This window comes from Neopelma chrysocephalum, unplaced genomic scaffold (assembly GCF_003984885.1).
Source record: "Neopelma chrysocephalum unplaced genomic scaffold, ASM398488v2 Primary Assembly neopelma1_23, whole genome shotgun sequence".
NCBI classification, from domain to species: domain Eukaryota; kingdom Metazoa; phylum Chordata; class Aves; order Passeriformes; family Pipridae; genus Neopelma; species Neopelma chrysocephalum.
This window is the reverse complement of record NW_020897691.1, coordinates 89,312-102,309: the sequence shown is the minus strand read 5'-3', so window position 1 is coordinate 102,309 and position 12,998 is coordinate 89,312. Positions and strand designations below refer to the sequence as shown.

Below are 12,998 nucleotides of genomic sequence, written 5' to 3'. Positions count from 1 at the left end.
GAAAGACTTAGCATCTCTAAAGTTATCATCAATATAGAAACTATGATATATGGGTGCTTTAATATGGAATGCCAAAAGCCATTTTTGGCAGCTCCTCTATGAAACAGTATTGGAAGAGCAGGTGCAACACTTAAAAAAAAAGTGTTTTACCGAGTAGCTGTGTCATGCGTGGTTCACGTTTCAGAGGTTTGTGTATTACATTGGTCTTGGGAGAAAAGGGAAAATAAAAAAAGCAACCACAACCCCGCAGTTTGGAAGTATTTGAAAGGACTAGGTATACTGTGGACCTTCCCTGAAGTATGTGTATGAATGTTGTAATCTCCATCTCATCCAAGATCACAGATTTGAAGACAGAAAAACATAGGAAAAAATAAATTTGCCCAAAAGTTTTCAGCTAATCAGTGTAATTTAAAAAATCTATTACTTTATATCTTAAATAGATATATCTTAAACATATCTTAAATATCTTATATTTAAGATATTCAGAACAACTGAATTGTGCAACATTTTCAAATGTTGGTGCCTATTTCAAAATACTATTTCTGATTTACTGTATCTGGCACAGTAACTCACAAATTACTTTCAGAAATGGGAAACTTTGCTCTCCCACCATGATAGAAAATGGTTCCTGTAAACCTTAGCATGAAGATCATCTCTTCTGAGAAAGTCTATCATGTTAAATTTTGAGTGAAATTGCAGTTTTCTCTTTGAAAAGCATTTTTGAGGGTTATTGAAATGTACATGTTAACCTGAATTTATATACTGTTTTCCTAGTTTCAAGTTCTGCCCTTGTGTTTATGTGAATCAAAAGTAACTGAAGAGATGGCTGCCTCAATTTTCCATAAGCATACAGAGGAATATGGCAAAGAGAGTTATGCAAAGGAAAGGAATACAAGTAGTAGAGGGTTGGTTAAAAATCATAACAAGAATGTATGACAAACCTTTATATACAATTTAAAACTTGAAAGTGAAGTGAAAGTTTACAGCCAACATTATCCTACAAAAGCTGTAATCCTGCAACAGTAGAAAGTACTGAGTGGATAGCATCAATTAATCAAATCCATAGACCTAATTAATTTTCACTACCCATGCATTTATTCACATACAACAGTAATTTTCACTTTTTCCATCTCTTCCATGAATACCAAAATCATTTTTATAAGGACGTTTCACATTTGTGTTCAGGGCTACACATGGCTTACACTTAGCCTTAATGGCAGATTTCTGGCGACCACTAAATCTCCTCATTTTAAGTCCACAGTTATGCAGTATTCCTTCCACTTACAGACTCCTGCTGTTACAGTGGGAGCCCCTGCATTGGCTTAGTAAATGCTGCTTTCCAACAGCATCAAAATAAAACAATTTTTTTCCAGTTCATGTTTGAAATGTTATCAGCACACAGTTAAAGATGTTTATTTAGACAGTGGTGGTCTTACATTTTATGCATTGAATACTTCTCCTAGTATGTTGGTATAAGACAACTTTCTGCAACGACAGCAAGATATTTTGATTCAAGGTGTGTGTGGGTGATCAGCCTAGGAGACAAGCACTCTCACATAACAGTAGGTAAGACAGTTACCATCTAATGAGACTGAAAAAGGTGGATTTGCTTCTGTTAATGCAAGTTTGCCATTCATGGTCAATTTACAATGCAAGTTATCCAAAACAGAGACATGAACAGAAAGCAAGACTAAAATCTTCATGGCTTACACTGTAACACCAGCAACACTCAAGACACAGACTGCAAATTAAACCTCAGCCTTTCCAGGAGTTTCATCGTAACATTAGAAAAGCTTACCAGCAGCTTCAAGAGAGCTGTGGCCTACCTAGCAGAGGCAACTGAGGCTGCTAAAAGTCAGTTTTCCATCTGCAGGAGGAAGACCAAGATGAATGCTTGTCACATCTATACTTCACACTCTGCTTAAGAAATACAATTCTGTGTTTGCAGTGTTTTGGGCACTGCTGTTTTCCAAAGTCTGAAAATAGCTCAGCCTTCACCAAAGGCATTTTATTAACTTGTACTTTGCTAAAGAGGCATATTTTTGGCCACAGTGCTTCCCAGAGGGTACAGTACAGAGCACAGAACCAGTACAGCCTCTCAGCCTTATCGGACAACAGAACAATTACATGGCAAGATAGGAAGAGAAATTAGGAACAGGTTGTGTTACGGAGTACTATGGCTAAAAAGAGAATTTTAAGACCGTATGGGTTTGAAGTAAATTTTTTGTACATGTATTACACATTAAACAAAAACATGGGCAACGGTTTCAAATAAGATGATTTTATTTTCATTTTTCCAAATTGTTTATACAGCATTGAATATTTTGGTGACCTTCAGACCTAAAATAATCCCCATACACATACAGCTGTTTGTGTATTGAAAACCAGTACAGATTGTCCTGTGTTATTTTCAAAAGAAAGAACTGTTACAAATTTTCCCCACAGATATTACAATCTTTACTTAAAGCAACTCTCAGTTACTGTTTTATCATGCAGTCATTACCTTGTCTTATATTAACACACCACTAATTATTTATTAATATTTTGTTGACTTTAGACTGCAAGGTTTTTAGATAATGAGACAATATAGCAGACTCAGTGGTTGTAAAGACCTATGTATTTTGGTAATCTGTCCAAAGGGCATTCAAATCACTAAGAACTAAAATACAAACCAGACAAATAATCATTATTTGGTCTGTTAACTTTTTTCAAATGTTGTAAATATACAGCAGCGTAACAAAAAGTTCCATTTAAGTCGTACATCCAAAAGCAGCAAGTGACTAATAAGTTCCCAGAAAAGTTGCAAAGTTTGTCTATTCCAGATAGGATTGTGCTCAAATAACTGTGAATCCATTACTTTCATCCTGTACAGAAGGGCTCTTGTTACTTGCTGAATTTATTTTCCTGTTTGGACAGGAAATCATCTAACTAATTGTATCTGTGATTTTATTTAAATCGTTTCTCATCAAAGTAATCTTTCAGAAGCTAAGGTGATCTTCCAAAAGCTTTAGTTTTATAAGTTTATGGTCCTTACACTTTCCAAGACTTCATCATAGAACCAGGTTTCAGTAAACATACTAGAATTTTGTAAAGCCTCAAAAAGACGCCTGTAGTCTTCTGGATACAAGTCACGCATTGCAGCATTTTCTGGAATTTCTAGCGCTTTCAGTAATTTGCCACCATTGTCCAAGCTCCATGAACTGAAACAAACAAACAAAGTCTTAATGGAGCATTCCTTTCTGTGAAAAATTAAAAAGCAAGAAACATTATCTGAAGGTCCATTTCACTCTTTCAGAACTTCTAGAAGTTAACCTCTTCCTACAACAGAAGTTATTTTCAATTCATACTGCAAACAGGAAGAAACATCTGCTAAGACACATAAATACCAAATAAAGCCCCCAGCAGACATAGACAATACCAAACACATAAGTCTCTTCATTACAGGGTGGGTGGCCTCCTCATTACAGAATGGGTGCCTGCCCTCCCTCCCTCATCCACCTGAAATGCATAAGTCAGTAACAGGCATTACAGCATAAAAAGGGGTTATTCTTGAGTACCTGGGAAATTAAAGCCAAGGTAATCCTCAAGAAGATGACTCAGTATAGCATCAATTAGTGACTTACACCTCCCAGGTATTTTCTTCTATATATAAACAGACCTATCCACTCTCTCTCCATCTACATCATTGCTACGTATGAAAGCTAGACCTTTATAAATGTGCACATACATTAAACTATTTCCCAGACAGGAAAAGGGTGTATAAATACACAGAAGATTCTCATTAGAAGCCTTCAACTTCCTGGCTGAAGGACTGAGTTGAAATGAGGGACACCACTGAGCTTTAAGAGAGAAATCCATTAAGGCTCTTTGCACTTTCTTTGCTAAGAGAGTTACTGGAATTTAGTAGCTTTTTCTTCTTTCCTCTTTCTGGAAATTAACTTTCATAAGGTATTATCAGCAAGTGAGAAGTATATTCATTATTTTCATTAGCAAGTAGAAGTCAATGCTTTCCAGACTGTAAACATCTTCCATTTTTGGGAAACGGAAATCTACTGATCATTAAACAAACATGAATAGCTCCAATGTAATACCAAAAACAATAATTACAGTTTCATAATTAGTAAATAAGTCTAAAGCCTAATTTTTTAATTAGATAACAGCCATTTGAGGACATCCCCATTCCACCTTCAATAACCTTCAGCCGTTTTCATTAGCATTACTTTGGTGTCTGTTATAAACTGAAACTTTTTCAGCTTTTAATTTCTATACCTGCAAAACTCTTGGCGGCTTTATTATTATGTCTGTAAAGTAAGTGAAAACTTCTTGCAGATACACGACCTCACCTCCATTGGAGGTAGAGAGAATTACTGCACATATACATTCTAAATACTTGTTGACCTTTCTGTCAAACCTCAAGTTTTTATTATCTGTAAATACAGGCCAGGAACAGTCCCCAAAATACTGTATTATGGGCTGCACAAATGAAATCTTCTATTCTACATGTAGATAATTAATTTTAAAAAAGCACAGTATTTCATCTGCAAATAAATACCTCTTTGAGAACATATTTTAATATTTTCCTATATTTCTGTGAAAAAAGTATAAAAACTGTAATTCTTTCTTACTTACTTTAGTCTATCACTAAGTCTAGACCTAGGTTTAGCAAGACACTGTTTCACCATGAAAATAAACGTAGTTGCATTTGTGGGCTTCAAGCCTCCTGTAAATAGATTTTGCTGAGGAGTCAGTCGTACCAAACATAAATGGTCATTTGGCAGCCACTGCAAGAAAAACAAAATAAATCACTGAAAAGATGATAGACAGTGTCTTAGCTATCTAGCTAAGAGTTTCATTTTCACCACCACTAACTTTTCTTATTAAAAGTCTTAACTTGATGATTTCATTGGAAGATAAGGCTTTACCTCTGCCATGCCCCAAACAGGAAAGGAAATAGAAAACCAAAGAAACATACTATCACTTCGGTTTGTTTTTACATTTTAAGACTGAACTTTCTTAGTTGAAATAGACAATACAGGCTTGATGTGAGCTTTCAAGCTATTATATGGCTTATAGTATTCCTATACTATGCAAGGCATCAGATCACTTCAGCTACCTGCTTTCTGTATATAAAGATGGAATTGAGTGTAACACTAAGATAATATTGCAACTTGAAAATTTTATGAAATTGGGATGGAGTCTTTAACTGAAATAAATGTACTTCTGTATTAGCAGCAATGGATATATTGTCCAATAGATCTCACATTTGTACTTCTCCTAAGGCTATCACAATACATCTTGCATAATCCACCTGATATGCCTCTCTACACAGTTTTTCAGCAACACAGCTAAGCACGTAAGGCACACCCAGTCACTTACATTCACTTATAGTCACTTATATCTTAAAGAAACATTGCAAACAACACTCAAACCATAGCAGTTTTCTGGGGAGGGTAAAACCAAATATTAAGTAAACATGCTTTTATATTATTAGAATAGGGATATTCTTCTTTTACACAAAGGAACATCATTACTTCTTTAAAAGAGAAAAGTAAACAAGTTTACACAAGGTATTTTTGCACTTCTCAAATTTAAGCTTTGAGACTCATGCTTTTCAGCAATTAGCTATCACATGAAATCTATAATAGAGATATGAATAACCATTTTAATCAAAACCAGCAGGATACTGATTGTGTTATTAACTGTGGTAACATTTGTTTTGTTCAAGCAAGTAGATGTTTCCCTGTCAGTAACTTTTTCTGAAAAATACCTGTTAACATTCCTTTATGCTATTTATTCACCATATTTTTTCCATCAGAGACACTAAAAGATAATAGTTTATTTCGGTTTCTAAGTGCATAGCAATTCTTCACTCACTTTTGATGAATCTACATGCTGCTTGTAAATTTTAATTAGAACACTTCTTAAAAAATACATCTATAAATGCTGTTATAAAGTTATTTTAACCTTTAATAAAAAGTGGTTTAACGACATCTTTAAAAGAAGAAAAGTGTACACTACAATCTTACCTTAGATTTTGGTATTGCCAGGCTCCCATTTTTCAAATCAGTTGCAAATGATGACCAAGGTTCCTATGAGAAGAAGCAAATATATTACAGAATTAAAGCATTTTGTTATAATAGAATAGACTATTTCAGTTGGCAGGGACCTACAACAATCGTCTAGTCCAACTGCCTGAGCAATTCAGGGCTGATGAAGTTAAAGCATGTTGTTAAGGGCACTGTCCAAATATCTCTTGGGGCATCGACCACCTCTCTAGGAAGCCTGTTCCAGTATTTGACCATCCTCTTGGTAAAAAAATGCCTCCCAATGTCCAGTCTAAACCTCCCCTGGCACAGCTTTGAACCATTCCAATGTGTCCTATCACTGGATACTAGGGAAAAGAGCTCAGTATCTCCCTTTAGCCTCCCTCTCCTCAGGAAATTGCAGAGAGTAATGAGGTCACCCCTCCTCAGCTTCCTTTGCTCCAAAAAGCCAAGCCCGAAGGCCTCAGCTGCTCCTCATATAACACTCCTTCCAGCCCTTTCACTGGCTTTCTTGCCATCCTCTGGATGCATTCAGAGATCTTTACAACCTTCTTAAGTTGTAGGACCTAGAACTGCCCAAATATTCAAGGTAAGGCTGCACCAACTCTAAATTCAGTGGAACAATCAGTGACCAGCAGATAATGCCACGTTTGATGCACCCCAGGATGCAGTTTGCCCTACTGGCTGCCAGGGAACACACTGATGACTCATACTGAGCTGCTGCCAACCAGCACCCCCAAGTTCCTTTCTGCAGGGCTGCTCTCCAGCCACTCCTTTCCCAATTACTACTTGTACTTGGTGTTACTCTACGCTAGGTGCAGAATCCAGCATTTTGACTTGTTTCATTTAATCCTGTTAATCATTGCCCAATGCTTCGATCTGCTTAGACCCCTCTGCAAGGCATCTTGTCCCTCAAGAAAGTAAACAGCACCTCCAAGTGTGGTATCATCAGGAAATCTCCTAATGGTTCATTCAACTCCTGCATCAAGATTGTTGGCAAATATATTGAACAGGACTGGCTCTCAAATTGAACCAGTGGTCAGCCAGGTGTAGCCCCATTCAGTGCAGCCCTCTGAGCTCTGCCCTTCGGCCAGTTCATCACCCAGCACACCATGAACTCTCTCATCCTACAGCTGGATAACTTCTCCAGAAAGATGCTGTGAGGGGCAGTGTCAAAAGCCTCACTGAGATCCAGAAAAAGGACACCCACCACCTCTTCGTCTTCCACTGGGCAGGTGACCTTATCATAGAAGGGTGTCAAATGAGTTAAACAGCACTTTCCTTTGTGAACCCATGTTGACTGTGCCTGATGACTGCATTATTTTTCAAATGCCTATCAATAGTACCCAGTAGAATCTTTTCCACAATTTTTTCAGGTACTGAGGTTAGATTCACAGGTCTGTAGTTCACTGGCTCTTCCCTCACACCCTTTTTGTAGACTGGAATAACACTGGCCAGCTTCCAGCCAGCAGAAACCTCCCTAGACTCCCGAGACCTTTGGTAGCTAACTGAGAGAGGTCCTGCCATAATTTCCACTTGCTCCTCAGTAGTCTGGATTGAATTCCATCAGACCCCATGGACTTGTGAACATTCAGCTGATACAACTGGTCCCTTATAATTTCAGTGTCTGCAAATGGAAAGTCACTGTTCCCACACCTGTGGTCCTCCAGCTCAGGGGACCAGGCAGTCCAAGGTGTATCAGTATTACTAAAGACTGAGGCAAAAAACACATTAAATGCCTCCACTTTTTCTTCATCCCTGTTAGTCAGATGACCATCTTCAAAGAGTATCATTCTTCAACTCCTTAATATATACCCCATGATATAAGGTATTTGGAAGACAATAGATAATGAAACTTAATTTTAGATTAGAAAAACACTTCAACTATGAAAGTAGGTTCCTAGAAAAACAGAGCACAAAGAAAAGTAAATCTGAAAAGCATAAACTAAGTCAAAGTTGATGGCCATGTGTTCATGTGGAGGTGGGGGAACAACATAAACAATTTTTAAAACTAAATCATATTATGTTTGACAAGGTAAGTACTGACTAGCAGGAGAAGCAGGTATGCTTGGAACATGAAAGCACCAGGACTCAAAAAAATATTTTCTACTGAACACAGCTTAGGAAGTCCAAAGCATATAGGATGGCAAAATTCAGAGGACAGCGGCCTGCAATAAAAATACTGACATCATAGTGAATCACGATGCTGCTTAATGGAGAGGTTTTACACAAAACACAAGTGTTTCAGCCTTTTACATCAATACTTTCTACAAAAGTTTTCAACAGTTCTCCAACTAATTTAAACATTAAATTAGCTTCCGATTAGTTTAGGATAGTAAACCACTATAAACTCTTTTCTAAAATCATGTCCATAGCATTAGGCCATATCAGCTGGTACAAAACACTTACCTTGTGCAGTAGTTCAATTTCACATCCTATTTGCGCAAGTACAGTAAGTGCTTGATAAGCCCATGCTTCCCCAGGCTTTGCTCTTAATACCTAAAAAATGGCACAGAAAGAGTTTTTTGTTGCAAAAACTAAGACTGTTTCTTTATCTAAGCAAAATCCTCATCCAAATATATATAAATACAAGTAGTAAGAAATTCAGTTGTCTAAAATTCCAAAGTAGAGTTACATTAGGCCTCAAATACATACTTTGTGATATTTTAGTACATCTTATCAGAAGACATAACTAGAAGACATTATAACAGGCTAAGTATTTCTTCACAGCAGTTATTTGGATAACTGAACTGTGTATGAATCTCCAGCACATCTTTTCTGTGTGAAACTTCTTTGCCTTAAAAGAGACCAGAAACTAAGCAGGGATCATATTACATATAAAAACCGTAACTTTTTCAGAGTTATCAGCTTGCACTGACAAAGTAATATTCCCAAGAAGACACGCAAGCAGAGTAAGTAAAACATCAGGTGACCTCACTGAACATTAAACAACTTGCTCAGTCATCATCCTGATCAATATTACAGATCAAACAACTCTTAGGACAAGAAACAAAGAAAAGCTTGTGATTATTCTCAAACAGGGCCAGGAAAGGAGTAGATTGTAGCAGGGAGATTTAACTTGTCATAATAGATTTACACAGGCTTGTCATATAATAAGAAACCAAACCAAAACAACCAACAAAAAGGAACCAACAATGCCCACCAAAAGAAGGTTCTGATAGCTTTTACTACACAACTCTCATTTAACAGGGTTCACAATAAAGCCATAAAACTTAATTAAAAAAAAAAAACAACAGTGACTGCATTGAATGAACAGGCTGCCCTGTATTTACTCAAAAATCTGGCCATCAAAAACATGCCATGCAAGTGGGTGTTTCAGTGGTGTCCAACTTGTCATTTCCCAGAATATACTTAAGACTTTTAATTTTTTTTCAGTGAGGTGTTAGACACAGCACAGGTTGTGTAAGCAGACCTCAAAGGCTTACAAGTAATTAAAGGTTTATGGCTCTGTATGAACCTTCGAGTTTCTTGGAAAAAAAGGTATCCTTGAAGTATAAGTACAGTTCTAGAGCTTCCAGACAGCGTAAATTAGGAACATTAGAAAACCCAGAAAGCTGCTCTGCACCTTAGTGTACAGAATATTAATAAAAAGGTGTGTAAATCATTATATTTTGGCTCAGTTCTTTTCAGTACTGCATACAAAAGCAACTCAACAGGACAAGTGCATCTCAGTGATTTTTGTATTTAGCAACTTGGAATCCTCTACCCGAATCCTTTTCACTTGCATTTTGAATTCTGTCTTCGTTGACTATTACATGCAACTAGTAAACAATTTTGTTGCAAAAGCATGTTACAGAATTTAAGCACCTCACAATTTACAATGGAAAGCAGCTAGTATGCTGCTGCATATTCTTCTCAAGGACCAGTCTTCACATTTGTAAGATTTGTGGTTAAATGACGAGAATGTTTCTTGATAGTGCTATCACTGCATAAAGAGAACAAGTAGGAAACAGACAAGACTTAAAAATTCTGGTAAAAAAAAATTCACTAGCAAAAACATTAAGCATACAATATAAATGGGTTTGTGTTCTGTGAAGCACTACATTTTCATTACCTGTAAAATACTTTGCACATACCATGTATTCTTTTTCACTTATAAAGAGGTTGAGTTCTACTCTTCCGTATTTGTATATGGAATTGCATTCATACAGGCTGAAAAGAAGCCTCCAAAGTCTGTTTCTTTCCAATGTGTCTGGCATGATTCCAAAAATTCTCAGAGGTACATCTGTTTCAATAACATGTATTTTTAAAATTTTACAATACTTATTAGATAATCTCATTAATTCTAATGTCTAAACTACAAACAATTAAGAAAGTTTATGAGCTCATGTTGTTCAAGAATGAATACAATTCAAGCCTTAGTCAAAGTTAAGCCCAGTTTAGTTTGTGTTAGACTAAACCTTTAACAGATAAGAAAATACTTGATATCCCATATTGCCACATGGGGTATTTTTTGAAGCTATCATGAGTCTAAGTAAAGCTGAAATGTAGAAAATAGTATCCATCAATCGAGCACATATATTAAACAGAACATATACCTCAAGCAAATCCCAAAGATTTTGCCAAACTGCCTATGCACCCTTCAAATGTATTTGTAACATGTGTGATCATATACATATACCTGCCCTCCAAGGAACTGCTGCTACACCCATGGTTTCAAAAAGCGTGTCAGAGCACACGGCAGGTGGTTTCAGTGTTCCAGTCACCAAAGGGTCCAGTCTGCAGAAGTCACCATAAATGACCTTTAATTGTCCATCCAAGCTATTCTCTAGGGACTGAATAAAATCAGCTTTAGTTGAAGAAATCTGGATATACTAACTGGTCTCACAAAACATCCCACCCAAACAAAAAATATGTTCAAGCATTACCTAAAATTGTTACCCAGTCAATAAGAGTCAAATCTCAGAGCTGCTTTTTACAGCTGATAAAAATAATTGCTTCCTTCATTGTGCTGGGCATTTTGACATTTTTTGTGCTGTGCAACTTGAGCACCGTTAAAACAATTCTTAAATTACTACGATGTTCTGCAATGTTTTTCTTTAAAAAAATCCTAAACTATACTCAACTAAACAAACCACTTCATTTAATGATTTACAACTAGAATTCTTCATATATGCAGAGCGAATGCCTTTTATACATATTTTAAGTCAGAGGGTGAGTTGCTGGTTCCAAACCAGCACTATAACACCATCCTTCTAGTACAGCTTCTGCAGCTCAGTGTCTGACCCCCTTCGAATCCATGAAAAGCCCAGGTGAGCAGGAGAGGACAACACGTATCTTAATATGTGTCAATTACAGGAAAACACATTAAATAACACTGCGAGATAAGCAGAATAACTAAGAGTATTTTTACAGATTTCTTAAAGTTACATATGGACCTCTTGTTTAAACATACACAACTACAATGACTCTGATTAATATTAGTTTCAAATTTATGCATGAAACTATTCATAGAATGACTATGGATGAACGTGAATTCCTGCATACACAAAACATCAAATCAACTAATTAAAAAATATTCTACCTATGCAACGTATAATACCAAACAATACATACCGTTACTAGGCATTATGTCAGATGTTACAAGTAACAATTACTGTCTAATTCCTTTTTGATCCAACAGCAATTACAAATTGTAAGTTAATTTCTTATTTTCCCTTTAATTAGGTTTTAGAAATATGCAACTGAATCAAAAGTGTACCTTTAAGTTTGGAAGATAAGCTAAGTTACTTTCCAGAGCTACCACTCTAATACCCGCATTGAGCAGAGTTTGAGTCAAGATTCCAGGACCTGAAGTGGGAAAATAAAAAAAAAAATTAAAAAATTTTAAAAGTGCGTTTCTGTTTCTAACTAATGTCCTTCAGTGATTTCTCAAAACAACACTTGGGACATTTCGCCTTCAATACCAGAGAGCTTGTATTTGTTTAAACACACTTCAAAACAAGAGTTAGAAAAACCATTTACAGGCAGCCTGCCTGAGATTGCTCACTGAATTACACTAGGCACAGCATTACAATGAGATACTTAGGAACACTGGAGATAACGTTTCAGATACTTCTACTTTTTCTTCTGTCAACTGAAATATAATTTGAAACCGTACCCACATTATCTCTACAGATAAAATAACACTCTGCAGAAATAATAAAAAAAAAAACAACCACAGACATTAAGTAACTGCAGACGGCTACCTGTCTTGGGTGTGCTTTTACTGACAAAGTCCACCTACAAAACCACAATATTACCTGACAGACACTTACATCTCTGCTTACTCTATAGCACAGTTTGAACAGCAGTGACCCGCCGGGGCGGCGGGCTGGGACAACCCCCCGCACGGATCCTGTCCCGGGCAGCGCCCTAACGCAAGGAAGCCGCCACCCCCGCCCGAAATCACGGGAGAGGCCGGGCCCCGTGTCCTTCCCTGAGCACCACCATCCCTTCGGGGGCCGGTACCGCCGGTGGCGAGGGCGGCAGCTCGCCCTGACCCTGCAAGGTCACCGTGGCGCCGAGCAGCGTCGCACTCCGGCGGCCGCGGCGGAGCCCCCGGCCGCAAACACGGCCCGAGCCCCGGAATAGCTCACCGGGCGCGAACTCGAGCAAGAGGGGCTGGGGGCCAGCCCCACGCTGCAGGCATTGCTGCACGGTGCGCGCCAGCCGCGGGCAGGCGATGTAGCGGCGCACCGGCACGCCGCCACGCTTCTCCCGCTGCACCACCTGCGCCTCCTCCGTCGCCGCCTCCGCTACCCGCAGGCCCCGGCACTGCCGCCCCGCCGCCCAGCACGGCGACAGCCCGCACAGCAGCGGCCGCAGCGCCGCTGCCAGGAGGCGGCCGCAGCCCGCGGCGCCCGGCGGGGCCTGTCCCGCCAGCATCGCCCGCCGCCCGCGCCGCGCCGCCAGCACCGGGTGCGCGATCGCCGCGGCAACCGGAGCGTCACT

General features: G+C 38.4%; 1 protein-coding gene across 1 annotated transcript; it reads right to left on the bottom strand.

Annotated features, from left to right (window-relative positions):
* Positions 1-2,438: 2,438 nt before the first annotated feature.
* On the bottom strand, positions 2,439-12,932 carry TFB2M (transcription factor B2, mitochondrial). Its single transcript, XM_027683751.1, has 8 exons — positions 12,644-12,932; positions 11,767-11,855; positions 10,687-10,840; positions 10,142-10,290; positions 8,454-8,543; positions 6,027-6,089; positions 4,630-4,781; positions 2,439-3,200 (listed from the first exon to the last, which is right to left on the bottom strand). Exons 1-8 carry the CDS (start codon positions 12,930-12,932, stop codon positions 3,014-3,016), a joined length of 1,173 nt encoding a protein of 390 aa, XP_027539552.1. The 3' UTR covers positions 2,439-3,013.
* Between the last annotated feature and the right edge of the window lie 66 nt (positions 12,933-12,998).